The following is a 27,401-nucleotide window of genomic DNA, read 5'->3' on the forward strand; positions in this document are numbered from 1 at the left end:
CGGGGCTCTGGGAATGTGTGTGTTCCGCGGACCACTCCGGCTTGCTTTACGTTGTATAAAAAGGGTCTTATCATTATAATCTGACGGAAAGCAGATATGGGCGTTATTGGGCTGAACAAGCAGGATGCACGAATTGGGATGTAACTTCATTTGCATGTGGGATGGACTCATGTTATATGTGTATAAATCAGAGTGAGTGCTCTGAAAAAGGGTGTGTGTTCCGCGGACCACTCCGGCTTGCAATACGTTGTATTAAAAGTCTATTATTGAATTCACCAGTTCTTGTAAGCGTTATATTTGAACCGATTTTCCACGACAAACACAGGGTCAGTTTTAACTACATTATTTTCTCAATAAGTCTCTCTCCTTCACTTATTCCCTCTCTCCTCTTCTCCTTAAACCCTATAGGTTATATCAGCTGTTTAGGTGTACCCCTCCTGCATCTGAACTGGCTACATAGAGGACACAGCATGATCAGAGGTGAGAGGTCACTTGGTCGGGTCAACAGGAATTATTATTAAAGAGATGCTTTGCATTGAAATACAGATAGAGGTGCAGTAGTCCCAGAGTTAATGATCCCAAGTCAGTTTATATTATACAGGAAGTATTATTAAAGAGATGCTCTACATTGAAATAAAGATAGATGCAGTCGTCCCAGAGTTAATGATCCCAGGTCAGTTTATATTATACAGGAAGTATTATTAAAGAGATGCTTTACATTGAAATACAGATAGAGATGCAGTAGTCTCAGAGTTAATGATCCAAGGTCAGTTTTGCATTTCACCTCCTGATTGATGATTAACAATGTTAGATTAAAAAATAAATACACAAGGCTTAAACATGCTCACTCTCTCCATCTGTCTCTGGTCTGCAGGTATGTTTTGATGTGAGAGGATGCCAACCCCCAGTCCCATCATCGCCACCTCACCTACTTTTAAGATAACAGTGTCTCTAGTCGGCCCAATGGTTATGTAATTGTGATGAACTGAGAGAACATTTATGTAGCACTGTGATTCATTAATCATGTGCTGCCTTCCCTGCTCCTACCTCTTTCCCTTTCTGTCTTTAACACCTCTCTCTCCACCTCCTCTTTCTTCCTCTGTTTTTATAATTCACAACAGATGTGCATTGATGGACAGATTGAACTTGTATTTATAACACTTGGATAATGAGCTTTTCAATAAAGCGTTTCACATTCTCTACTGGTTGAAATGAAGTGTAATGTGATGAAATACTCCACCTATCCTGTGTTTACCAGATCAATGCAGATGAAGGGCATTAGATGTTGATATGAACCAGTGTTAGAGTATTTACATGATGCATAGGAAGTGTAGTGTTTTTTAACATTATATTTCTGTATATATGAATTAACTAGTTAAATCCTGTTTCTAGTCTATTAGTTACAATGTGTAACCATTGATGTCCCAGGACCAAGATTGGTAAACACTGTTGAAGTGTATAATTGTAATACATACATGCAGACACGGCGTCATTCAAAGACAGGAATTTGATCACCTCAAAGACAGTCATACCTAAACTGCACATTAATTTGCCAAGGTAGAGTACATGATCAGTGAATATATTAAATGTACAGGCTACAATGTGGGGATCTCATGCATGGTAATAACTACATGTATATTTGACTTGAATCCTTGGCAAAACATGATATTATATTCTACTCAATCCATAGGCTTCATTAATGTCATTCAGGCTGTTTTGAAGTTGATACAACTGGCTATGATAGCTGAGGTTCATAGCTAGGTTCTGAACTAATATGTATACCAAACATTTGGGTCCATACACAGATCGAATAGATAGCTAGCTACACATCCATGGGCATACAGGGATTTTAATCATCCACTGCACAATAGCATACGTTATTTCATCTATCTGCATGGCAAATACAAATTTGTACATTCAATTTGCAGTAAATTCTTCAGCCAGCTAGATTCTATACATCCACTTTTTCACAAAACGACCGCCTGGTTTGTGGGTTGTTTAAGGTGTCCCTAAAACAACCAGAGTGACAATTTCATACTCATGTCACAACACCCATAAAACTAGACCAGCTACCTGGCTAAATCACGATTTTCGTAAATGAACTATGATTAAAAAAAGCATAATCGTTTGTCTCTCCATTAACTAACATTCCTGTCAACTGTACATGTTTTTTAAATGATTCATTATGACGTTATAATCCCTTACATTTGCTTCCATCCTAGTATTTCTGTCCGCCATCTTTGATCCATTTCAGGTCTGTGTAGGGGTAACCCTCTGAGCATTTCTGTCCGCCATCTTTGCTGAAGAAAGTCCTACAGCCACTTGTGCAGCAGCACAGCAGAAGTTTAAGATGCGATGGAACGGTTGACGAAAAAAATTAATCACACAAAAATATATTGACTGATATTGATTTATTTAGGGGGGGTAATTCATATTTTAGCACTAGCGTCGTCTCTGATTCCAACCCTTTAACTTTTTGTCTGAAAATTAAATAAACATTTTACTCAACTGCGTTACCCACTCCAGTCAGCAGATGGCGGTCTGGGAATTTATGGTTATGCTGTTGGTGTGACGTATAATCTAGTGGACGGAACGCTTCTTTCATCAGCAGCAACAGTGAGTCAGACACCTCGGTAGCTTGCTAGACAAATTAGCCGAAACAATATAGCTCTTTAGACGCTTTCGTGTATATTAGCCACTGTGTTTTAAACCCATTTCTGTCGTCTACTTAGTTATCCGATTTAATTTCATATTTACGGTGTAGTTATTATTATTCAGCTAGCGGGGTGGTTAAGTTAGCATTAGCCTAGCTAACATCCCCGACCATGTGGTCACCAGGCTACTCTCCTTCTAATGACGAGAAGGATATCACAGTAAAACAAGAAGTAGAGAGTGGGGCCTTTACTGTGAAAGAAGAGGAGGACGCGTTCAGAGTGAAAGAGGAGGATGGTGTTACAGTGAAAGGAGAGCATGTAGTTTATGGCGTGAAAGAGGAGGGGGAGGAGATGACTGTTACATCGAAAAAGGAGGAAGAGGAGGAACCTGGATATCTGGTTCCGGTTTCCCAAACGCATCTTAAGGCGTCCAATGGTTCTAACGATGAACTCAACCATAAGATGGTTTTGAGAAACCGTTCCCTGATTAACACTAGTAAGTACTGTCTTAACAACAGAGGCACAAACTCTGCAGTTGAACTGATGTTTGGTGTTACGGTGGAAATCTGCAATTGCTACATCCATATTGTGACTTTTAAATTATTTATTTACAGCCATTGATTCTTGAAGAATATAACACATGCCTCATGAGCTGAGTTCAACTGTTGTACCCCATCAGAACCCCAAATAATATTTTTTTACTATAATGTTTAGAAACAATGTAAATCAACACTGTATAGCAGTTAAGACAGATTTGTACCATGTCAGCTCAGGGATGTGAACTTGCAATCGGTTACTAGTCCAACGCTCTAACCATGAGGCTACCCTTCTGCCTCAACATGGTTAAAGCTATAATATTGATATTATGGATGGTCTGTCTAGTTACATTTATCCAAACCCATAATTTTATTACCAAAATAGTGGTGGAATGAGAGATTTGTTGGGTGCTGAGGGATGGTAGAAGGAGAAGTGTAACCACTCTCAAATTCATAGAGAACGATATTGTAGAAACCTTAATCCAACACCTAGCGACCTCGTCAAGAAGTTCAGACATCTTGACGTAACAGTTTAAAGGTGTTGACTTGACAGTCGCTGGACCCAGGTTTGAGTTCAGCTCAGGGCCTCTCCCTGAATTCACTACACTATGAATACAAGGACTGGCCATCCATGAGGTCATAATGATAATTTAACCAGTTTTCTAGGCTATATAGTATATTCTAGAATTAATCCATGATGTCATAATGATAGTTTAACCAGGTTTCTAGGATATATAGTATATTCTAGAATTCATCCATGATGTCATAATGATAGTTTAACCAGGTTTCTAGGCTATATAGTATATTCTCTCATTTTGTCTGTCACAGTTGAAGTGTACCTATGATGAAAATTACAGGCCTCATCTTTTTAAGTGGGAGAACTTGCGCAATTGGTGGCTGACTAAATACTTTTTTTGACCCACAGTATGTCATGCAACAACAACCAAAGTGCTTCTTCGTTCATTACAGGTATATTTGTTGTTAGGTGAAGTTGTGGGCCAATATGGATAACAGTGTACAAACCCTCATTGTCAGGTTGATTGGAAAACCAAAAAGCATTTTACTGGTTGAAGTGTTTTTTGATTTGCGATGACGACACAAACATTATATTAAGCAGGACATTCAATCGATCCTTACAATTAACACCCAAAGTAGTGTGAAATGCACTCATAAGCAACCTGGAAATGGAGGTTACTCCCCTGAGTTTTCCCCCATTCACATTCAGAATACATTGTGAAAAACTAAAATCTTTGCTCACCATTTTTGCTCCTGGCAGATATACTACATCCATAACTAGTGGTTTCCTCATTACCAGATATACTACATCCATAACTAGTGGTTTCCTCATTACCAGATATACTACATCCATAACTAGTGGTTTCCTCATTACCAGATATACTACATCCATATCTAGTGGTTTCCTCATTACCAGATATACTACATCTATAACTAGTGGTTTCCTCATTACCAGATATACTACATCCATAACTAGTGGTTTCCTCATTACCAGTGTCACGGTGCTGACTTTTGCCTAATACCTGCAGCAAATGCCTCTACCCCGCAAAAATAGTTAAATTACCTTAAATGCTCAGCCCCCTGGTCACTTTCCTGTAATTGGTATTCTCACAGCACTAACGCTAGATTCCGAATTCCAATATCTCTATACACTTCCAACTCTGTGTATGGACTCAATATATTGTAACCGGTACTTGGCTGTTTCCTTGTATTGCTAATCACATCTGTACTTGATGTCTCACTGTTTGACTGCCGCTTTGTCTGTGATCAAGAGGTGTCTAGACCCCTGTGTTTCAAATATTGTTCTAGTCTAACAAAAAGCGTATAGTGCAATAGTAAATTTACCTATGATGATTCTCCATATGAAGTCTGTCTCATATGTCAGTGAGGATCATGCCTCTCTTATGATCTCTGTTCTCTTTACATACCTTTTTACAGGGGAAGTTCTCAAGTTTCTGGAGCTGTGGCTAAACCACACTTTCACACTGACACTGCCCTGCTGCTTGCACCGGCCGCTTACTCGGGGACTGTAGATTGCTTACACTGAGTGCTTACTCGGGGACTGTAGATTGCTTATTTCGTCATCTTAGACCTGTGTCAAACAGGAAGCTTCTTATTCTAAATCTAGGTCATGCACTACTAACTCCCATTCTGCAGCTTCCGTGTTACTGTTGGCTGATTCTACTTAATGATACCAGCTGGTTGTTTCTACCACTTGAGGCGGCGTAGGTGGCATGTCAAGCGTCAGCTGGGAGAAGTCTATGATAGGTATCTCCTCTGCTTCCCCCTGTTGTCCAGTTTCTGCAGGTGTGGTCCATGGTTCCATGAGGTCCCGTGAATGCCTTGTGTTGCTGTACCCATTGCTTGATGGAGTGGGCAGATTCTTTTCATCTCTTGTCACACCAGATATACGACATCGATAACTACTGGTTTCCTCATTAGCATGGAGGAGTTTATGCAATGAAATTGCCCTCGTGCCGCAATATTAGAAAACACAAAGGGGCCTGTATTGTAGACCAAAAGTCTTCTACCACACTGCTTAGAGTTTCAACAACATGAATAACTTATTTCTAGTCTACAATCTTAGATGTCACTACTAATGTGAAAACAAGACAAAATATGACTTCTTGCTCATTTAAGATTTTAACATTCATTACAGACATCAATTGTTGTACAACATCATGGCTATGCTGTTGGCATCAACTTTTACACTGGATTACCACTGTTGTGGGCCTTTAATCATCTGTCTGACTTTGTTGTTCACACAGGAGAGAGACGTGACTATCGTGGATCCTCTGGGGAGCCTCAACAACCTCATGATGCTGAAGAGGGAGAGAAGAGTCTCTCCAGATCAGAACACCTCAATAAACACCCGCAGAGACCCACAGGGAAGAAATCTCACTGCTGCTCTGACTGTGGGAAGAGATTCACATCATCAGGCATTAAAATTCATCAGAGAACACACACAGGAGAGAAATCTTATAGCTGTGGTCAATGTTGGAGGAGTTTTACAACATTATTCTCTCTGAAAGTACACCAGAGAACACACACAAGAAAGAAACGTTATAGCTGTGATCAATGTGGGAAGCGATTTTCTACAACTGGCCACCTGACTAAACACCAGAGAACACACACAGGAGAGAAACCTTATAGCTGTGATCAATGTGGGAGAAGATTTGCTACATCTGGCAACCTGACTCAACACCAGAGAACACATACAGGAGATAAATCTTATAGCTGTGGTCAATGTTGGAGGAGTTTTACAACATTAATCTCTCTGAAAGTACACCAGAGAACACACACAAGAAAGAAACGTTATAGCTGTGATCAATGTGGGAAGAGATTTTCTACAACTGGCCACCTGACTCAACACCAGAGAACACACACAGGAGAGAAACCTTATAGCTGTGATCAATGTGGGAAGAGATTTGCTACATCTGGCAACCTGACTCAACACCAGAGAAAACACACAGGAGAGAAATCTTATAGCTGTGATCAATGTGGGAGGAGATTTGCTACATCTGGCAACCTGACTCGACACCAGAGAACACACACAGGAGAGAAACCTTATAGCTGTGGTCAATGTAGGAGGAGATTTGCTACACGTGGCAACCTGACTCTACACCAGAGAACACACACGGAGAGAAACCTTATATCTGTGGTAAATGTGGGAGGAGATTTAGTCGATCTGGAGATCTGACAGTGCACAAGAGAACACACACAGGAGAGAAATCTTATAGCTGTGGTCAATGTGGAAAAGGTTTTAGTCAATCTGGCTCTCTGGCTCAACACCAGAGAACACACAGGATTGAAATCTCATAGCTGTGACCAGAGATAATCTGATAAATGATCTCTGATCAAATATTAGAAAATACATACATGAAGTAGTTGTTTCATGATTTCAATGAATTAATGTCACAACGTAGAATTTTTTAACATTGTAGTAGGCGTATTGTAATGATTTCACAATGTAGAAGCCTAAACGTGTGCCCACTTATGAATTGATATCAACATGTTATGGATATTAGCCTAAAGGGGAAAAATCCAGGCTCTGAAATGGAAGAGTACTATATGTTATTTAACAAAAATTGACAAACAAAAAAAGAGTTTGGATCAAATCAAATTTATTTATAAAGCCCTTCTTATATCAGCAGATATCTCAAAGTGCTGTACAGAAACCCAGCCTAAAACCCCAAACAGCAAGCAATGCAGGTGTAGAATCACGGTGGCTAGTAAAAACTCCCTAGAAAGGCCAAAATCTAGGAAAAACCCTAGAGAGGAACCAGGCTATGAGGGGTGGCCAGCCCTCTTCTGGCTGTGCCGGGTGGAGATTATAACAGAACATGGCCAAGATGTTCAAATGTTCATAAATGACCAGCATGGTCAAATAATAATAATCACAGTAGTTGTCGAGGGTGCAACAGATCAACACCTCAGGAGTAAATGGCTTTTCATAGCCGATCATTAAGAGTATCTCTTCTGTTCCTGTTGTCTCTAGAGAGTTGAAAACAGCAGGTTTGGGATAGGTAGCACATCCGGTGAACGGGTCAGGGTTCCATAGCCGCAGGGAGAACAGTTGAAACTGGAGCAGCAGCACGGCCAGGTGGACTGGGGACAGCAAGGAGTCATCATGCCAGGTTGTCCTGAGGCCTGGTCCTATCTCGTTAGCATGTAGCATGACGCACTGATTGGTGTCACCTCGTTAGTCAGTATGTGTTACACCTGTGCTGGCTTGTCCATCTCGTAATTGGGAAGGTGTTTCACCTGAGCTGGTCCAGGTTCTATTTAAGAGTGTCTGGCCCAGTGCTCCAGTTGTCTTGATAGATGTGGAGAGTCAACACCTTTAGTTGCTCCACCTTTTTGGTTTAAAGATGTTTTCACTTCAGGTTGTAGCTTCTTTCTGAAGAGAGCTTTTTTTCTTCTTCTTCTTCAAAAAAAATAATGAATACAAACAAGCAAACCTGGTCGGTTCCGGGGATTGGTATAGCAAATACCGTAAGATTTTCATGGACTGAAAAGGAGATGGAACCTTGGGGCAGGGAACCTTTTGGAAGGACCATATTGATGGGATGCCTCAGGATAGAGGTGAAGGAAGTACTTTGTCTTCAAGGGAACCCGAATGAGAAGGCTTTCGATGTGACGTTTCACAAAGAAGAAAAACATGACGAAGTAATGAAGATGGCAAAGGAAGCGAAGAAAATGGGACCCCTGTGCCATTATGCGGTGACCAGCCTGGCGAAGAACTACTTCAGGGTGGTCACCGTAACCATGTACAATCCGCATGTGAAAGATGAAGAGGTGAGGGCCTTTCTGGGGAGGTACATGGAAAATGTCTCCTCAGCGAGGTACCTCAGGGACTCCCTGGGTTTCTGGAACGGGAGGAGAGGTTTCCAGGCGTTACTCAGGGAGTCCCCGAAGAGTGTGGATGGCTACCTCCATCCTCCGGCGATGTTCTCCCTGGGGGCTGACAGGGGAACACTCTACTATGCACGTCAGCCCCCGTTCTGCAGGCGTTGTATGGCCTACGGCCATATCCTGGCCTCGTGCAGCGCCAAGAAATGTCGTTTTTGTGGGTCGGAAGAGCACGAGGCCAAGGAGTGTGACGAGCCCAAGGCTTGCCACGGGTGTGGCTCAAGAGCACACCTGTGGCGTGATTGCCCGGCTCGTCACAGGTCATACGCGTCTGCAGCTGGGGGGGGAGCGGGGGATGGGGGGAGGAAAGAGAGGACGCATGCGGATTGTACGGATGGCACAGGGGAGAGGACGGAGAAGGACGAAGAAGGGAAGAAGGAAGAGGCGAAAAGAAAGAGGAGAGAAGATGGAAAGAAGGAGAGATTAAAAAGAAGGTGGAAGAACGTGGAGGAGCAGAGAAGAGGGAGAAGGGGACAGTGGTACGAGAAGGAGTGGAAGAGGGAACGGGGACAGTAACGGAGGAGTGGAGGTGGGAGGGGAGGGGGGGGAGATGGGGGGGAAGGAGTGGGGGGACAGCCTGCCAGGCTTCCTCGAGGTCGAAATGAGGGATTTGGTGGAGGGGTTAGTGGGGATGGGACGTTGTGTCTCCCCGCTACCTCCTTCACCAAAGAAGAAAGGGATAAAGAGGGGGAGCTTGGCAGGAAGTGAGAGGGAGGGGGGTGGGGAGGGGGGGGGTTAAGAGAGTGGCGGGGGGGGGGGGAGGGTAATTTGTCCTCCCGGTTTGCCTCAGCCCCTTGCATTTTAGTGGATGACTCCAGTGAGGGGTCGGTGGGTTGTTTGCTAGAGGGATCCCAACTCCTGTTTGGGGAGATGGGGTCCCCTATATGCAGCCCCGAGGCAAACAGGGAGGGGGGGATGGTGGGTGGGGAGGGAGGACCCAACACACTGCCTGGATCATGGGTTGGGATGGAGGACGGGGGGGCGTCAGGAGAGGAGAGGACGTCCCCGCCGGTGGAGATGGACCAGGGGAGCATCGAGTGAGTCTCCTGGTTTTTCTTTGGGTTTTGGGGTTTTTATTTGTTGTAAATAATTAAATGAATAGTTCTGTTTCTTTTTTTAGTCTAAATGTTAGGGGGTTAAGGGATAATGTTAAAAGGAGGGCGGTTTTTTGTTATTTAGAGGGTGTGGGGTTTGATTTCTGTTTTTTACAGGAGGCTCACCTGAGGGATGGTGGGGATGTGTGTAGATTTAAGAGGGAGTGGGATAAGGGGGAATCTTTTTGGGGCATAGGAGGGGTGCACTCAACAGGAGTAGGGATTTTGTGTGGGCATAGAGAGGTTAAAATAGAGAACACTTTTGTAATAATGCAGGGTAGAGTTTTGGGGATAGATGTTAAGTTTAGAGAAGCTAGATATAGGTTAATTGGGGTGTATGGGCCACAGGTGGCGGCAGACAGGAGGGAGATGGTGGACTGTCTGGCGCCCCTGTGTGTTACAAACAGGCACTTGGTGATAGGAGGAGACTTTAATATAGATTTAGGGTTAGGCGGTGATAGCAGTGCAGGTGCCATCTCTGGGCTAATGGCTTGCCATGGTCTGGTTGATGGTGGCCTGCACACTACTCCGGCAATGGTCGGTCCTACATGGCGCAACTCCAGGGGGGTTGCGCGGAGGCTCGACTACATTTTTGTATCCAGGTCTTTGGGTCAGTTGTCTGGGCGGCTGTTGCCTGTTTTCTTCACGGATCACGACGGGGTGTTCCTGCAGGTGGGGTCGCCAGTCTGCCTCTTCGGTAGGGGGTACTGGAAGTTAGATCGGGATATACTGGAGGAGCAGGCTTTCGTTGACGCATTTTTTTGTTTCTTTCGGAGGCTTGACGGCCTCCGGTCCATGTGCGAGGGGGTGTTAGAGTGGTGGGATTTAGTCAAGGGGAGGATAAGGGCTTTTATAATAGGATATTGTAGAAGGAAAAAAAGGGAGGAAAGGAGGGAGGTGGATCGTATCCAAAGTTTAATTGAACTCGAGTACGAGGCAGGCAACCTCGGCGGGTCGATTGACTGGGAGAGATTCGCAGCCCTAAAGGCGCAGCTCAGGGAGCTGCAGGAGCAGAAGGCTCGAGCTTTCCTGGAGCGTGCGCATAGTGGCTTTCTAGAACATAATGAGACTTGTTCCGCTATGTTCTTTAAGTCGGTTAGGGCCAGACAGAGTAGGAAGGTAATGAAGGGAGTTAGGGAAGAAAATGGTAGTATAGTAAGTAAACCAGAGGAAATGGTCAGGGTGACAACTGATCATTTCCAAGGTTTATTTAAGGAAAGGGAAATAGATGTAGAGCAGGGAAACACTTGTCCCGGCGGTTGCCAGAGGACATTAGAGACGTGATGGAGGCCCAGATCTCACTAGAAGAGGTTGAGAGCGCTCTTAGGAGGATGGGAAAAGGGAAGGTGCCTGGGATGGATGGGCTGCCGGCTGAGTTTTACCTCAAGTTTTGGGGTATACTTGGACCAGTGGTTCTCGAAGTCTTGAAGGCCATCCTTGAGACGGGGGTCCCGGGGGGATCAATGGCTGTTGGTGTGCTGTCACTTCTTTATAAGAAGGGGGAAGCAACTGACCTTGGCAACTGGCGGCCATTGACCATGCTGTGCGTAGATTACAAGATTCTTGCAAAGGTTTTAGCAGACCGGTTGCGCACAGCCCTTCCCTACGTCGTCCACGAGGATCAGACGTGCGGGGTAGAGGGCCGCTCTATAAGATGGAACCTACAGTTCATCAGGGATTCCATCACTTGGGTTGAAGATAGAGGGCTGCCTTTAATGGTAGCAGCGCTAGATCAGGCGAAAGCTTTTGATCGCGTGAATAGATCTTTTCTATTCAGGGTGTTAGGTAGATTAGGATTTGGGGAGAAGTTTATAGGATGGATCCGTACTTTATATGTCGGAGCGGGGTGTCGAGTTAGTGTAAATAGTCACTTAGGTGACGTTTTTGACCTCTCGTCTGGGGTCAGGCAGGGATGCCCACTCTCGGCTCTCCTCTTCGTTCTGCACATGGAGCCTCTGGGGGCTGCCATTAGGGGGTGGAAGGCTTGTTGATCCCTGGAAGCGGTGGGCTGCGTGTTAAGATGACGCAGTACGCCGACGACACTTCCTTGCTGTTGTGCAAGGACTCGTGCCTGACAAGGTCCCTTGCCATCTTTGGGGATTTCACCCGAGCGTCGGGAGCAGTTCTGAACCATGCAAAGTCTTCCGTCAAGTTTTTCGGAAGATGGCGCGGTAGAACGGATGTGCCTGGGGGGTTATCTCTCTGTGAAGGGGCCCTGAGGATTCTCGGGGTTCATTTTGAGACCTCCGGCTCAGCGACGCTAAACTGGAACATGCGTATCGCAGTGGTACAGAGGAAGCTAGCAATGTGGAAGGCTAGGTATTTGTCTTTTATGGGCAAAGTCCTGGTCCTAAAGGTGGATGTGTTGCCGTCTCTTTTGTATGTGGCGTACATCTATCCATTGCCGGCTTGTCTGAGGAGGCCTCTAGTGAGGCTTGTGTTTCAGTTTATGTGGAGTGGCAGGTGCGAGTGGGTCGCCAGGGCACGCATGATCTGTCCCATCGGGGAGGGAGGTAGGGGGGTACCACATTTCCCCCTCAAGCTGGACGCCATTTTTGTTTCTTTCTTGTTGACGGAGCTTGCTCGTCCGGTTATACACCCGTCCGGTTACCTCCTGCGGGTGTTCTTCTCGTATAAGGCGAGAAGCGTAATGGTGTGGTCTAACGCGGGTCCTCGGGCGGAACAGCTGCCGTGGCATTTTGGCCATGCGGCCAAGTGGCTGCGTGCGCACCCCGAGGTTGAAGTTGCCCGAGTAGGTTTAGACCACAGGCACCTGTACGAGGAGGTCAGGCAGGCAGGGAGTCCTGCGCCTGTAGCGGGCATCTCGTCAGTGGTCTGGGAGGGAGTGCAGGCGCGGGGCCTGGACAATAGGCTCAAGGACCTGAATTGGTTGGGCCTCCATAAGCGCTTGCCGGTACGTGCCATCTTGTACCGGTATAGTTTGGTGCAATCCCCCACCTGTCCAAGATCCTCTTGTGGCAGGGAGGAGACTGTGCGCCATGCCTTTTGGGACTGTGCCTTTGCCGGACTAGTCTGGGCTAGGGCACGGGTAATGCTAGGTGTGGTTAGGAGTGATTTTGTTGTGACATGGGCTAGGCTAGAGAGAGGCGTAGGGAGAGCAAAGGGAACGGATAGGGACAGGTTTCTGCTCTGGCTTCTCATGAGTCTCTTTAAAAAGGGACTGTGGGAAGCCAGGCAGAATTTAGTCAAGACAGGGAGAGATTGGGGGGTGGAAGGGATAGTGAGAAGGGTGGAAGGTGATTTGAGGGGGAAGATGAAGAGGGAGGAGAGGAAGTGGGGGAAGCATGCGGCACGGGAGAGGTGGAAAGGGGGTTTAGGGCTGGGAGTGTTAGAGTGAGTTTGGTAAGGGGATAGATTAGGGAAGGGGAGATAGGGAAAGGGTTAGGTATTGGTTAGGTATGACGGGGAGGGACGATGCTCCCCTGAGGTTTGTTTTTGTTTGATGTTTTTGTAAATTTAATTAATTAAGAATGAATGAGAATTATGATTTTGTAATAGTATGAATGGTATTGATTGTAATACATTATTTTAACCACCTTTTTGGTTTGCTTCCTGTCTTTAAGTTTGGTGTGGGTTTTTCTTTTGTTTCCCTCTTCTTGGGCAGATTTAGTGGGTCTCATGGTGGGTGTCTTATGTCCCAGTTGTTGTTACTAGTCAACTTCCAGTGGACACCCCCATAGTGTCTTTCAGAGCCCCTCCTAAAAAAACAAGCTAATATTTTGGGTTGGATATTCCATCCAATTAATATTTCAATCAATGGAATTTCCTTAATGTTCATTAGTCTTTCAGTTGTTAATCTTCTGTTTGTTGTGTACTAAATACGTTTGTTTTCATTTTGTGTTTTTCCTGTGAATCCATTGTGTTGCATCCATGTCTGAAATGTGCTGTATAAATAAAGCTTGATTTGATTTCAACAGATGAACCAAAGACTGACCAATCAACAGACTCTTGGTCCCTCTTATTATGAAAAACAGTATCAATCCCACTTTTCCAGCCTGCTGAAGGCGTGGTGGCGTGGTAAACACCACCCCCGGCTCTACCAGGGGCTTGAGGTGGTCTCCCACAGCTCTGCTTATGTCATGTTCTGTGGCCTTGCCGTTCCATTTCTTGACTGCCCCTGTAACACAGAAATAAATAAATTTAGTCATATTGTATAAAACATTAAAAATAATCATTATGGAGCGTCTATGGCCTCAGTTACACCTGGCACCTAAATGTGACTTCTGTCATCCGATCACTCCAAGCTGCATTAGGTTCAGATCTACCAGGATTGGCCTTTGACAGTCTGGATGCAGTCAGGCCACTGAATATAAATAAGCAATGTAAAGAGGTGGGGTGAATGAGTGGGGAAAAGTACATTCTACACAAATGACCATAATAGCAAAGAACAAATGTGTGTGCCTGAGACCTCCTGTCTCAGCCTCCAGTATTTATGCTGCAGTAGTTTATGTGTCGGGGGGCTAGGGTCAGTTTGTTATATCTGGAGTACTTCTCCTGTCCTATTCGGTGTCCTGTGTGAATTTAAGTGTGCTCTCTCTAATTCTCTCTTTCTCTCTCTCGGAGGACCTAAGCTGAAACCTGACCTGAAATTACACCAATATCAGTCGTCAATTTGCACTAATGTAAATAAACATGGATGATGGAACATATTCCCTTTTGTTGATGTGATGAACCACTAAGGGGACATAAATATTTACCATCTAAACCATGTGTGTCCTCTCACCTCTCTGGCTGTAGAAGTGTTCTTCCTAACCAGTCCCTCAACAGCTCTCTGACTGAGCTCCACCCTCACTGGGTCTTCAGAGGAGAGGAAGGCTGAGGAGGGTTGGAAGGATGAATGGATCAGTCACTCAATAAAGTGTAGAGCTGCTGTCTGACAAAATCACAATTTTAGTAGTTCATTAAAATAAATAAGGCTTTATGACTGCTGAACACCAACTAGATTGTGTAATTTCAGGTAGCGATACATCCATGGGACGTCCCTAGCCCATTGAAGTTTACATCTAAAATGGTTAAGTTAGGGATTAAGGTTAGGGTTTAGGGTAGGGATATCCCAAGAATCCCAGATAGCATTGACCATTGTGCATTTGTAACCGATGTGAAATGGCTAGCTAGTTATCGGGGTGTGCGCTAATAGCGATGATAACGATGTTTCGTGGGAGGCAGTTGTTTATGTGTGCAGAGTCCCTGGTTCGAGCCCAGGTAGGGGCGAGGAGAGGGACGGAAGCTATACTGTTACACATTCTTCAGTCTCTTTTACGTAGCAGGTGTAAAAGAAACACAGACAAGACAAGTAGGCGCTTAGGTCATTATGGTCATTGTAGTTTAAAAAAATAGCATCTAATTATGTGTAACTGTATGTTAGAGAAGAATGTGTTCTTTCTATTCCAGGGGACAGCAGAGGAACTTCATCGATTCCACTCCTTCATCAATACAAGCAGTGAACATCTGAAATTCACCCTCACCTTTAATGCGCATGAAACAAGTTACCCGATGGTTGTACGATACTTTTCTCATCAATCATCTTAAATACCATACTTAAAAACTGGAAATCAACCAATCCTTACCTATGATGTTAACTACAACAGAAATAACTTAAAATGTATAACTTTAAATGAAACCAATCGTTTGCACTCATGACTTGAGTGATTAAAGTAAACCAACGTTTTGGAAAGACATAATGCCATCTAACCAATCAAAGAATGTTAGCTATATGCAGTTATCTTAGACAGCCAGCTAACGTTTGCTATTTAGCCAACTAGCTATTAGCCTAAACAGCATAACCAACCAGCACGGTTATGGTCAGCAGAGACCAACTAACGGAGACCAGTTAGAACCCAACTAACAGTAAGTCAAGGTGTAAAAAGTTACAAAACTCCCGTAGTCGAATTCACAGAAAACTTGCTGAAAAGTAGTGATGGGGAAACAAAGCTTTCTGAAATATTGGCTCTTTCCAGATAATAATTTAAAAATAAATAAATAGGTTCATTACTCAAGGCTTTGAGCGACACAGAATTTAGAACAGCCACATTTTTAAAGATGACCTCCCACACGGTAGCAGCGTAGCCTTCATGTCTTCCACGAAACCACGGGCCTTGATCGAGAGCATCAAGTCCATGCTGCATTGTGGGTAAACGGTGACTGGCTGACTGATTTATAAATAATAATGAGTAGTTATTTATGGCGCAAGGTGATTTGTAAATTAGTCAGTCAGCAGCCACCGGCTGCAATGTCGAACGAGCCCAAATTAATCAATACCAAACCAATCAGGTGTTCGACGAAATGATTCTTCAGACGTCATTGATCACGTGCTGCTGATAAAGGGACTCTGCTTTGAATTATACCGCTTAGCGACTTTAGTACATGCCTCATAGCTCCAGTCACAAACTTAACCCCGTTCCTGATGATGAAGAAGAGGTGGTCTGCCTGCTGGATGGAGAAAGACGCTCTCGTGGAAGAGGAGGCTGTTACAATACAAAAACAAGTAGAGGTTGAGGCTGTTACCGTGAAAGAAGAGAAAGAGGTCTCAGTTAAAGAAGAGGAAGACTCGTTCAGAGTCAAAGTGAAAGAAGTGGAGGGGGAGGTGACTGTGTCATCGAAAAATGTAGAAGAGGAGGAAACTGGATATCTGGGCCCGGTTTCCCAAGCGCATCTTAAGGCGTCCGATGGTTCTAACGATGAACGGGCCCTGATTAACACTAGTAAGTACTGTCTTAAAAACAGAAGCACAAACTCTGCGGTTGTTGAACTGATGTGTGGTGTTAAAGGGGAAATGTGCAATTGCTACATCCATAGGCATATAACACATGCCTTATGAGCTTAGTTCAACTGTTTACCACATCAGAACCCCAAATAAGCTTTTTTTGCTCCAATGTTTAGAAACAATGTAAACCAACACTGTATAGCCTCAACATGGTTGAAACTATAATGTTGATATCATGGATGGTCAGTCCTTGCATCCATAGGTCTGTCAATGAATTTGAGAGTAGTTACATTTCTCCAGCCCCATCCTTCATCTTATTACCAAAATAGTGGTGTAATTACAGCTTTGTTATTGGTTGATTGAATGTTGTGTGTCTTTTTTAAGGGGCCACCTAGTTTTTCAACAAACAAAATGGCTACCTGAGCTGTGTTAGAATACTCATACTAACTGTACTATTTGATGTTAATTGAGTATATAGTGTGCTTATTGGTCATAGTATGATGTAGTTAGTATGCCAAAAGTTCCTGGATGTCGTACTAAATTCACCAAAATATGAAATATACACGCAGTACTTTACGGCCCATAATGCAATTCTTCGGGAAATGGGCGTGACTTCACATCAATTTCAAATTTGAAGAAAATGGAGGAAAATATTCAGCCGAAGTCCAACGAGAGCGGATACAAATGAACTGCTTTAAAAACCTGTTGGTACTAGGGGGCAGTATTTTCATTTTTGGAAAAATAACGTTCCCAAATGAAACAGGATATTTTGTCAGGACAAGATGCTAGAATATGCATATAATTGACAGCTTTGGATGGAACACACTCTAAAGTTTCCAAAACTGTAAAAAATATTGTCTGAGTATAACAGAACTGATGTTACAGGCGAAAGCCTGAGAAAAATCCAATCCGGAAGTGACTCATCTTTTGAAAGCCCTGCGTTCTGATGTGTCCCTATTGAGCTGTGAATGCCCTATCAACCAGATTACGCTTTCTACGTATTCCCCAAGGTGTCTACAGCATTGTGACATAGTTTTACGCATTTATGTTGAAAAATACCCGTAGGCGGCTTCATTGCGCAAGTTGTCACCTGACGCTCCCTGAGAAATTCTTGCATAAAATACAGAGGTAGCCATTATTCCAATCGCTTCTACTGAGAAACCAATTGTCCCGGTTGATACATTATCGAATAGATATTTGAAAAACACTTTGAGGATTGATTATAAACAAGGTTTGCCATGTTTCTGTCGATATTATGGAGCTAATTTGGAATATTTTTCGGCGTTGTCATGACCGCAATTTCCGGTCGATTTCTCAGCCAAACGTGAAGAACAAACGGAGCTATTTCGCCTACAAAAATAATATTTTGGGACTTTGGCTATCTACCTGGGAGTCTTGTGAGTGAAAACATCCAAAGTTCGTCAAAGGTAAACTATTTAATTTGATTGCTTTTCTGATTTTCGTGACAAGGTTGCCTGCTGCTAGCAAGGCATAATGCTATGCTAGGCTATCGATAAACTTACACAAAGGCTTGTCTAGCTTTGGCTGTAAAGCATATTTTGAAAATCTGAGATGACAGGGTGATAAACAAAAGGCTAAGCTGTGTTCCAATATAGGAATAGGAAGATTTTTAGGAAGATTTATGTCCGTTGCGTTATGCTAATTATTGTCAGATGATGACAACGGTCCCGTTCACGGGATGGGGTGTCACTAGAGGTTAAATAATTATGACAAATGTTGAGCAATGTAATAAAGTAATGACTTTTCAAATAAGTTACGTTACACGTTATGTTAGCTACACTATCCTTACAAAAGGCATAGCATATCTTTACAGCAGTATGTATCGGTATGTTAACTAGCTACCTAACGTCAGTTGGCTACTTATACATCAAACTTGCCAGTATAGTAACTATATTCTAACTAACTATCCAATGTTTATTGAATTGATTAGAGAGCAGAATAACTGATGGATTTAATAAAGCTGTTGAATATGAGTAAAATGGTAAGAGTGAGGTTTTCACTGATTTGTGTCTAGCAAGCTATCCAACGTTAGCCAGTTAGCTTGGGTGCTTTACTGTCATTGTGAGGTCAGAACGCTTGGATCGACCCTACTCCTCAACCATATAGTATTAGTTTACAAACAGTGGCGTTATACGAGCTTATGTTTTGGTTTCTGGTGGGGTAATACGGCTGAAACATTTGAGGCATTTATTTGTTATATTCTCCAAGAATCAGTGGAATCAATGGTTATATATATTTTTTTATTTTTTTTTTACCTTTATTTAACCAGGCAAGTCAGTTAAGAACAAAATCTTATTTTCAATGACGGCCTGGGAACAGTGGGTTAACTGCCTGTTCAGGGGCAGAACGACAGATTTGTACCTTGTCAGCTCGGGGGTTTGAACTCGCAACCTTCCGGTTACTAGTCCAACGCTCTAACCACATATAGTAAATGGGTCTTTCTATAACTGCCAGTGTAGATTTCCTGTAGGGGTCAAATTGTTAGAGCTGTTGATAAGTCATTGTATAATATTCTGGCAATTCTTTTCATGCCATTACATTAAAGGCGAAATATTGTATTTTCTTAGCAAGGTGTTGCTCAAATAATGTTAGCTGCTAATCGCTAGCTAGCTTGCTAAATGTATTAAGAGTCAGAGCAAACATAGCTAGCTAATACTGCCTGTTACCAGTGCTGGTGTAGGCCTAGATAAGCATGTTTGTGCAGCGGTATCTTATCAGAAAGGAGTAAGCAAAGTATGAAAATGTTGGTTCGCTAGCAGGCTACATGAAGTAAGAAAACAACATGTAATGTAACATCTAATTAGGGTCAACTGGAAACAATGACCAACACTTTGGTTCCTACCATGTCTTCTTCTTTGAGGTTTATTGTCAGACTACACTCATCAGGTGTATTGCTGCCACCTACTGTACGGGGTTGTAAAAAATAACCAAAACGCAAAAAAATGAGATTAACAAATCATACTAATTACGTAAAATAAAAAAATAAACACTTACCAAGTTCACTCCATTACCCTGAATTTCAAACAAAAATGCTACTATTCACAGGTTCAGGAACCTGGGAGAGGGGAACTTCTTCATTCAGTTCTCCCTGTAACATTTTGTCTGAAGTCCTGGAGATCCAGAAATCAGTTTGCCGCCTTCACAATGATGTCTAGCAGCTTGGATGTTTTATTAGTTTATTATTAATGCAATTTATCACTGCGGCAGTGAGGGCAATGCAAACGCAATTTTGGAAACTGCTAGTTTTGGACGAAGGTTACTAATAATTTATTAATGCATTTTATCACTTGCTCTATAAACACAACAAAGTCCACCTCTTTTACTATTTGTCTGTTGGGATCCTTCTCCTAAATGGCTACACTGCAGACTGTGGGACATGAACTACCTTCTCCTCTCTACTCCTAAGGCTATTTTCACTGCCTCCACGTAGGACACCTGCTGGATGGGCCTGATCATCCTAGCTACTACGACCTCCTTCATCTTTACAGGGCACTCCGGGAACTCGGGAACGTGATTCCCATCACAATTACAACATGCTTCATCTGACTATGACTTATTCATTCCTTTGACAAACACTTGCCACATGTCCAACCTTTTTTACAATTGTAACACTGCAGCGGCTTCTGTATATCTCACTTACCCAGGTTTTACACAAGATGGGAGAACCACTTCACCAAACCACAGTAAAACCTTCCGGCTATCATTCATTTTAATCCACCTACCTGAAATGTTTAACCTAAACCACACAAAGCTTTCTCCTTTTGCGCTGTTGACACACAATCGGCATCATACCACTCCTGGTCACTCGAACCGATTCCACTTTACTCAATTCATCCTTCACCATCTTTGAGACCGTTAACAGGTCACCCACAAAAACATCCTTGCTGATGATTCCCACTCCAACCCTAAACTGCTGTTCATTACCAACTTTAGCCCTTTTCACTCCACTGTTCTTCACCATCGTCCACTCAGTCTCACCAACTGTACTCACGCCAAGATAATCCCTCAATGCTTCCTCCATTGCTCCTCCAGTCATCCCCTGGACTCCCTCGCTCTGTGCTGTGAAAGATGTGAGAGTTTGTGTTCTCAAAGTAGCACCTATATTGTTTTCATTACAGCACATCTGTTGTTTCACCAACTTGTTAACCCTTTCGTCTGCACTACTTGCTGTCATTTCCCTTCCGGATTTTCCTCTCTTGGATGTCTCCACCATGCTCCTACTGTCAGTAATTCCTCCCTGGTTTATTAATTGGTAGTCATGTCAAACAACAATATATTAAAGGTGCTGCACATTCTATTCCAAATCTAGAATTAGAATCGTCTTTATGTTTCCATGATTTCAACAGTTCACCAGTTAACTAAACCTATAATGTGGACACCAAGGATGTGGATACCAAGGAACTTGAAGCTCTCAACCTGCTCCACTACAACCCCTTCGATGAGAATGGGGGCGTGCTCAGTGTTTAGTTCCAGGGTCCTTCGCTTAGTTATGCGCTTTGATGGACTATGGTGTTGGACGCTGAGCTGTAGTCAATGAACAGCATTCTCACATAGGTGTTCCTTTTGTCTAGGTGGGAAAGGGCAGTGTGGAGTGCAGTAGAGATTGCATCATCTGTGGATCTGTTGGGGCGGTATGCAAATTGGAGTGGGTCTAGCGTTTCTGGGATAATGGTGTTGATGTGAGCCATGACCAGCCTTTAAAAGCACTTCATGGCTACAGACGTGCGTGCTATGAGTCGGTAGTCATTTAGGCAGGTTGCCTTAGTCCCTGTGCCCAAGAACACTATGGTGGTCTGAAATATGTTGGTATTACAGACTCAGACAGGGGATGAAAATGTCAGTGAAGACCCTTGCCAGTTGGTCAGCGCATGCTTGGAGTACACGTCCTGGTAATCCGTCTGGCCTTGTGAATGTTAACCTGTTTAAAGGTCTTACTCACATTGGCTGCGGAGAGCGTGATCACAAAGTCGTCCGAAACAGCTGATGCTCTCATGCATGTTTCAGTGTTACTTACCTCGAAGCGAGCATAGAAGTTATTTAGCTCGTCTTGTAGGCTTGTGTCACTGGGCAGCTATCGTCTGGGCTTCCCTTTGTAGTCTGATGTGGCAAGCCTGCCACATCCGACGAGGGTTGGAGCCGATGTTCAAGGGGTATAGCAATCTCCCCAGGGTAGCAGTAATACTTTGAGATTTGTCCACAAAGGGATACCCCTCCCATAGGTGGCTCATTATTGGGATTCATTGCTGATTCCTACCTGTAGCTCACTATGAAGTGTCTATTGATACAGGTAAAGGGCCCTGTTCTAGATTTCTGGTTGGTAGCTGAGTCGAGGGAACAAGCAGAGTTGGACACGGCCATGTTATTGTCCCGGACAGTCTCTGTGGTTTGTATGAACCCCGTTCCTGGGAATTAGATTTGATTAGAAATCGTCCCAGTCTGTTACCACAGAAGGGGTCCGTTTGTCCCATTTCCAGCTAGGTTAAGAGGCGCTTTGTCATTTCCAGAGTCAGTTTATTTTGGTACTGTCCATATATATCTTGTTTTTGGTCACAGAATGGCTGAAATTAGTGCAACATTTTTCCTGGAGCTAACTATGCAGAGCATAGCGCATGTCAAATGACTTTAGCTTCCCTCCAGGCCTGAGGACACACGCTCTCTAGTAGGCTTAAATTAAAGATACGGAAAATAGGAGTGGCAATATCGTCCGCTATTATACTCAGTAAGTTTCCATCTAGATTGTCAGACCCCGGTGGCTTGTCATTGTTGATAGACAACAATAATTTTATTCACCTCTTCCACACTGACTTTACGGAATTCTAAATTACAATGCTTGTCTTTCATAATTTGCTCAGATTTTCTTGGAAGTGTAGTGTCAGCGTTTGTTGCTGGTATGACATGCCTACATTTGCTAATCTTGCCAATGAAAAAATCATAAAAGTAGTGATGAATGAGCCATCTGATTAAGTTAATTTTTTCCCAACATTGTATTTAAGGTTCTCAAAAGCTTTTTACTATCATTCTTTGTCATTTATCTTTGTTTCATTTTGTTGTTTTTCTTCTTTTTATTCAGTTTAGTCACATGACTTCTCAATGCAGGACGTTTGCCAATCGGTTGTACAGCCAGACTTATTTGCCATTCCTTTTGCCTCATCCTTCTCAACCATACCATTTTTAAATTCCTCATCATTCCACTGGGATTTAACAGCTTTTACAGTAATTTTCTTAATGGGTTCATACTTATTAGTAACTGGAATAAGCAATTTCATAAATGCGTGCAGCTTCTGGTTGCTCCTCATTACACAACACAGAGCAGCAAATATTCTTTACATCATCAACATAGGAATCCCCTGTTTTTATTAAATAATGTGGAAACACAGGGAACCAGAGATCAAGATAGGATAACCATAAGGAAAATCTCTTCCTCCTCCCGCTGCTGCTGGCCTTTGTAAATTCTGACGTTATGCTCCTGAAGTTTCCAGTAATAGACTAAAACAGCAGTCGGCAACGTTTTCCATTTGGAGTACAAATTTATCTAACCATTTCTACTGATCTGGTGCCAGTTATGATTTTCATATTCACATTTTACTGGAACAGTTTAATTTGATTTTTAATCGTATCTCAAAATCCTTGTCTGTGATTAATCTACATTCTATATAAATTAAAATTATATAAATCTAAATAATGTTTACTGCCATTGCCAACTATGTAAAAATAGCCTACATAAAGCCAACAAATAAAAACATCTAGAAAATATCCAGATAAAAATAAATCACATTGGCTGAGCATGACCTGTCTACATAGAACTTTAAACAGTGTATCAACTACCACCTAGGTCTGTCCGAAACGTGATAGCAACATTGCATGAAATAGTTTGGGACAGACACAGCTGTAAGCTATTTGTGAAAGGGATAAGAAGTAATCAGGTATTGTATGACATTTCCACTGGATCAGAGCAGAGCATTACATTTTTCCCTTTCATGTCGATTATATTATGACAGACCAGCTAGATCTACTCTCTCTTCTATATTATGACAGACCAGCGAGATCTACTCTCTCTATTAAATTATGTAAGACTTTGTTTACTTGCTGTTTGAGGTGAAGAAAACATTACTTTGAGAAGCTCCACAAATCATTAGTGGTGGTGCGTAAATACTATCAGACATCCCCAAATAGGTGCATCGCTCTCTGCATCGCTCTCGGCCCTCTGTTCGCTAATATGCAATTTGGTTGCAGAAACTCCTCCATGCTAATGCGGAAACCGCTAGTTATACCTTAGACCAGGGGTGTCAAACTCAAATACCCAGTGGGCCAAAATGTAAAACCTGAACAAAGTCACGAGCCAACATTGAACAAATTAACCTTTTAATATGGACCCAAACAAGTTTTGCTTTAACATTGAATATGAAACAAGCATCGCTTATTACCATACAATATATAATTTAATAGTGGAGACATGCAAAATCGAATTTCAAATGAAAAAACACATCAATGGCATTCATTTATTAAATAAATACAATTTAAATAAAAATTGTATGCCTCTTTTCTATTTGCAGCCTTCTGATTTAAATACCAAAATAAACTTTTTCCACTGGCTAATAATTTTACAAATAAAATGATAATAAATCAATCAACCATTCAAGCCCATGCCTTGTAGCAAGAAAAAGTGCATAAAGAAAACGTTAATTATTGCACACTGGTCTAATCTGATGTGCCCAAGCCAGATACCTGGCATCTCTTCTTGGATGCTAGTTCATCAATGTCTGGGCTCAAGCTCTGAGCTGAAGAAATCCTCAGTATCGAGCGAAGATGTTCATCAGTCAGACGTCTCCTGTGAGTTGTTTTGGTCATCTTCATCGAGGAGAAAAGTTGCTCGCATAGATAAGTGCTGCCGAACATGGAGAGCATCTGAGCAGCTTGGGTGCGGAGCTGAGGCATTGTGTCAGGGATGAACCGTGGAAACTGTGCGGCGCCCACAGCATCATACTTTGACTTCAGCGTGTCGTTGCACTGGAGTTCAATCAGCTCCATTTGGATGTTGGTTGGTGCATTTTCCACATCAACTGCGAAGGGATTACTAAGCAGTTCAAACTTGCATTTCTGGGCATCGAAGTCGGCAAATCGCCGGCTAAACTCAGCGGCGAGAACACTGAGTTTTTCAGCAAACTGTGCGCATGGGAACACAGCGGTAGAGATCTGCGCTTTTATGGATTGGCAGCAGGGAAAATGGCAAGGGTTTCCTTGCAGCATCTGATTCTCCCACAGGCACAGTTTAGTTTTGAAGGCCCTCACTGCAGCGTACATGTCTGTGATGATGCGCCCCCGCCCCTGAAGCTGCAGGTTCAGCGCATCGAGATGGCTCGAGATGTCACAGAGAAAGGCCAGCTCACACAGGAACTTTTGCTCCCGGAGCTCTGCTGTATCCTTCCCTTTGGTTTCCAGGAATTGACATATTTCCTCACGCAGCTCGAAACATCTGTTCAGTACTTTTCCTCTGCTTAGCCATCTCTGCTTAGCCATCTCACCTCTGTGTGATACGGCACGTCTGCGTATTCCGAACCACACAAAGATTTAAACTGGCGGTGATTTAGACCTTTGGCTCTTATAAAGTTAACTACCTGTGTTACTGTGGTCATAACATGTTCCATCTTTAGGGCTTTGGCACACAGTGCTTCCTGATTGTATGATGCAGTGGTAAACAGTTAGCTCACCTGCACAGTTCTCTTCCCGCATCTTCTCCCGAACCATGCCCATCAGTCCACTCTTTTTACCGCACATCGCTGGCGCACCATCTGTCGTTAATCCAACGAGTTTATCCCACGGCAGCTTTATTTCAGTTACACATTTGGAAACCTCCTCAAAGATTTCCTTTCCTGTGGTTGTGCCATGCATTGATTTGAATCCTAATAGCTCCTCCGTAACACACAGATTTGAGTCCACTCCACGGATGAAGACTGACAGCTGATCAGTATCAGATGCGTCGCAGCTCTCATCCACAGCGAGGGAGAACGCAACAAAATCTTTTCCCTTTTCCATCAGCTGGTCATACAGATTGGTGGCAAGATCACATGTGCGATCAGCTACTGTGTTCCTGCTCAGGCTCACGTTTGAAAATGCTTGTTTTTTCTCTGGGCATACGAGGTCACAAACCTTCATCATGCACTTTTTCATGAACTCTCCCTCATTAAAGGGCCGGGCTGATTTTGCGATCTCTGCTGCCACTATATAACTAGCCTTTACAGCAGCCTCGCTTTGTGATGTGGCTTTTTTAAACATATTCTGTTGTGAAACCAAACTTCTTTTCATCTCCTCTACTTTCTGGCTTCTTTGAGTCATGTCCAGGTCCTTGTATTTGTCATGGTGTTTCGTTTCATAGTGTCGTCTAATGTTGTACTCCTTACTTACAGCCACGTTGACTCCACAAACAAGACAAACAGGTTTGTCTTTTACATATGTAAACAGATATTCTGCCTCCCACTTGTCCAGAAAGCTCTTGTTTTCTGCCTTTCTTTTCGCCATTTTTGGGAAGGGTTAGCTCGCTGACAGTTGTAGCGTCTATGTTGCTATGACTACTGTCACAGAGGAGAGAGCGTTTCTGGGTCCTGTCCTGATTGGCGCGCGAAAACAGCAGAGCATTATGGGATTCGTAGTATTAGTGGTGAATGCGCTGTATAATACCGGCGGGCCAGCTCTAGTAGTAATTTGGTATTGTCTCGCGGGCCAAATATAATTACCCCGCGGGCCAAATTTGGCCCACGGGCCAGAGTTTGACACCCATGCCTTAGACCTACTGTAGGACCCATAACTTCACCTAACAACAACATAGACCTACAGAAAGGTGCCTATATTGGAGACCAAAAGTTGTCTGGCCCACTGCTTAGAATTTCAACAACTTTAAAAACGTATTTCTTGCATACAATCATCGATGTTACTACTAATGGGAAAACAAGACAAAATATAACTATTGCTGTTCACTTGACTGTCTTAAGACAAATGTCAAATAATTAACATTCATTACAGACATTGTTTGTACAACATAATGGCTACACTGTTGGCATCACCTTTTTACAGTGTATTTTTGCTGTTGTGGGCCTTAAACCACCTGTCTGACTTTTTGTTCACACAGGAGAGAGACGTTTCTGTCGTGGATCCTCTGGGGGTTCTGAACAACCTCATGATGCTGAAGAGGCAGAGAAGAGACTCTCCACCTCAAAACACTTCAAGAAACACCAGAAGAGACCCACAGGGAAGAAATCTCATTGCTGCTCTGACTGTGGGAAAGGTTGCAAATCTTCATCAGAACTTAAAATACACCAGAGAAAACACACAGGAGAGAAACCTTACAGCTGTGGTCAATGTGTGAGGAGTTTTACTACATCTAGCGGTCTGACAGTACACCAGAGAAAACACACAGGAGAGAAACCTTATAGCTGTGATCAATGTGGGAGGAGTTTTCCTACATCTAGCATTCTGACAGTACACCAGAGAGAACACACAGGAGAGAAACCTTATAGCTGTGATCAATGTGGGCAGAGTTTTACAACATCTAGCGGTCTGACAGTACACCAGAGAACACACGGGAGAGAAACCGTATAGCTGTGTTCAATGTGGGAGGAGTTTTACTACATCTAGTGGTCTTACAGTACACCAGAGAAAACCTTATAGCTGTGATCAATGTGGGCGGAGTTTTACTAGATCTAGCAGTCTGACAGTACACCAGAGAACACACACAGGAGAGAAATCTTATAGCTGTGTTCAATGTGGGAGGAGTTTTACTAAATCTAGCGGTCTTACAGTACACCAGAGAAAACACACAGGAGAGAAACCTTTTAGCTGTGATCAATGTGACAAGAGATACTCTGATAAAAGACCTCTGATCAAACATAAGAAAATACATGAAGGAGTTGTTTCAGGAAATCAATGAAATAATGTCACAATGTAGAATGTT

General features: G+C 43.2%; 1 protein-coding gene and 1 pseudogene across 1 annotated transcript; both read left to right on the plus strand.

Annotated features, from left to right (window-relative positions):
• The first annotated feature begins 470 nt into the window (after positions 1–470).
• LOC139394527 (zinc finger protein 79-like) lies at positions 471–6,997 on the plus strand (annotated as a pseudogene).
• A 1,380-nt stretch (positions 6,998–8,377) lies between these two features.
• Positions 8,378–27,377, plus strand: LOC139394528 (zinc finger protein ZFP2-like). Its single transcript, XM_071142619.1, has 3 exons — positions 8,378–8,467; positions 26,771–27,043; positions 27,105–27,377. Exons 1-3 carry the CDS (start codon positions 8,378–8,380, stop codon positions 27,375–27,377), a joined length of 636 nt encoding a protein of 211 aa, XP_070998720.1.
• The last annotated feature ends 24 nt before the right edge of the window (positions 27,378–27,401 follow it).

This window comes from Oncorhynchus clarkii, unplaced genomic scaffold, assembly GCF_045791955.1.
Source record: "Oncorhynchus clarkii lewisi isolate Uvic-CL-2024 unplaced genomic scaffold, UVic_Ocla_1.0 unplaced_contig_391_pilon_pilon, whole genome shotgun sequence".
In the NCBI taxonomy this organism is placed as follows: Eukaryota; Metazoa; Chordata; class Actinopteri; order Salmoniformes; family Salmonidae; genus Oncorhynchus; species Oncorhynchus clarkii.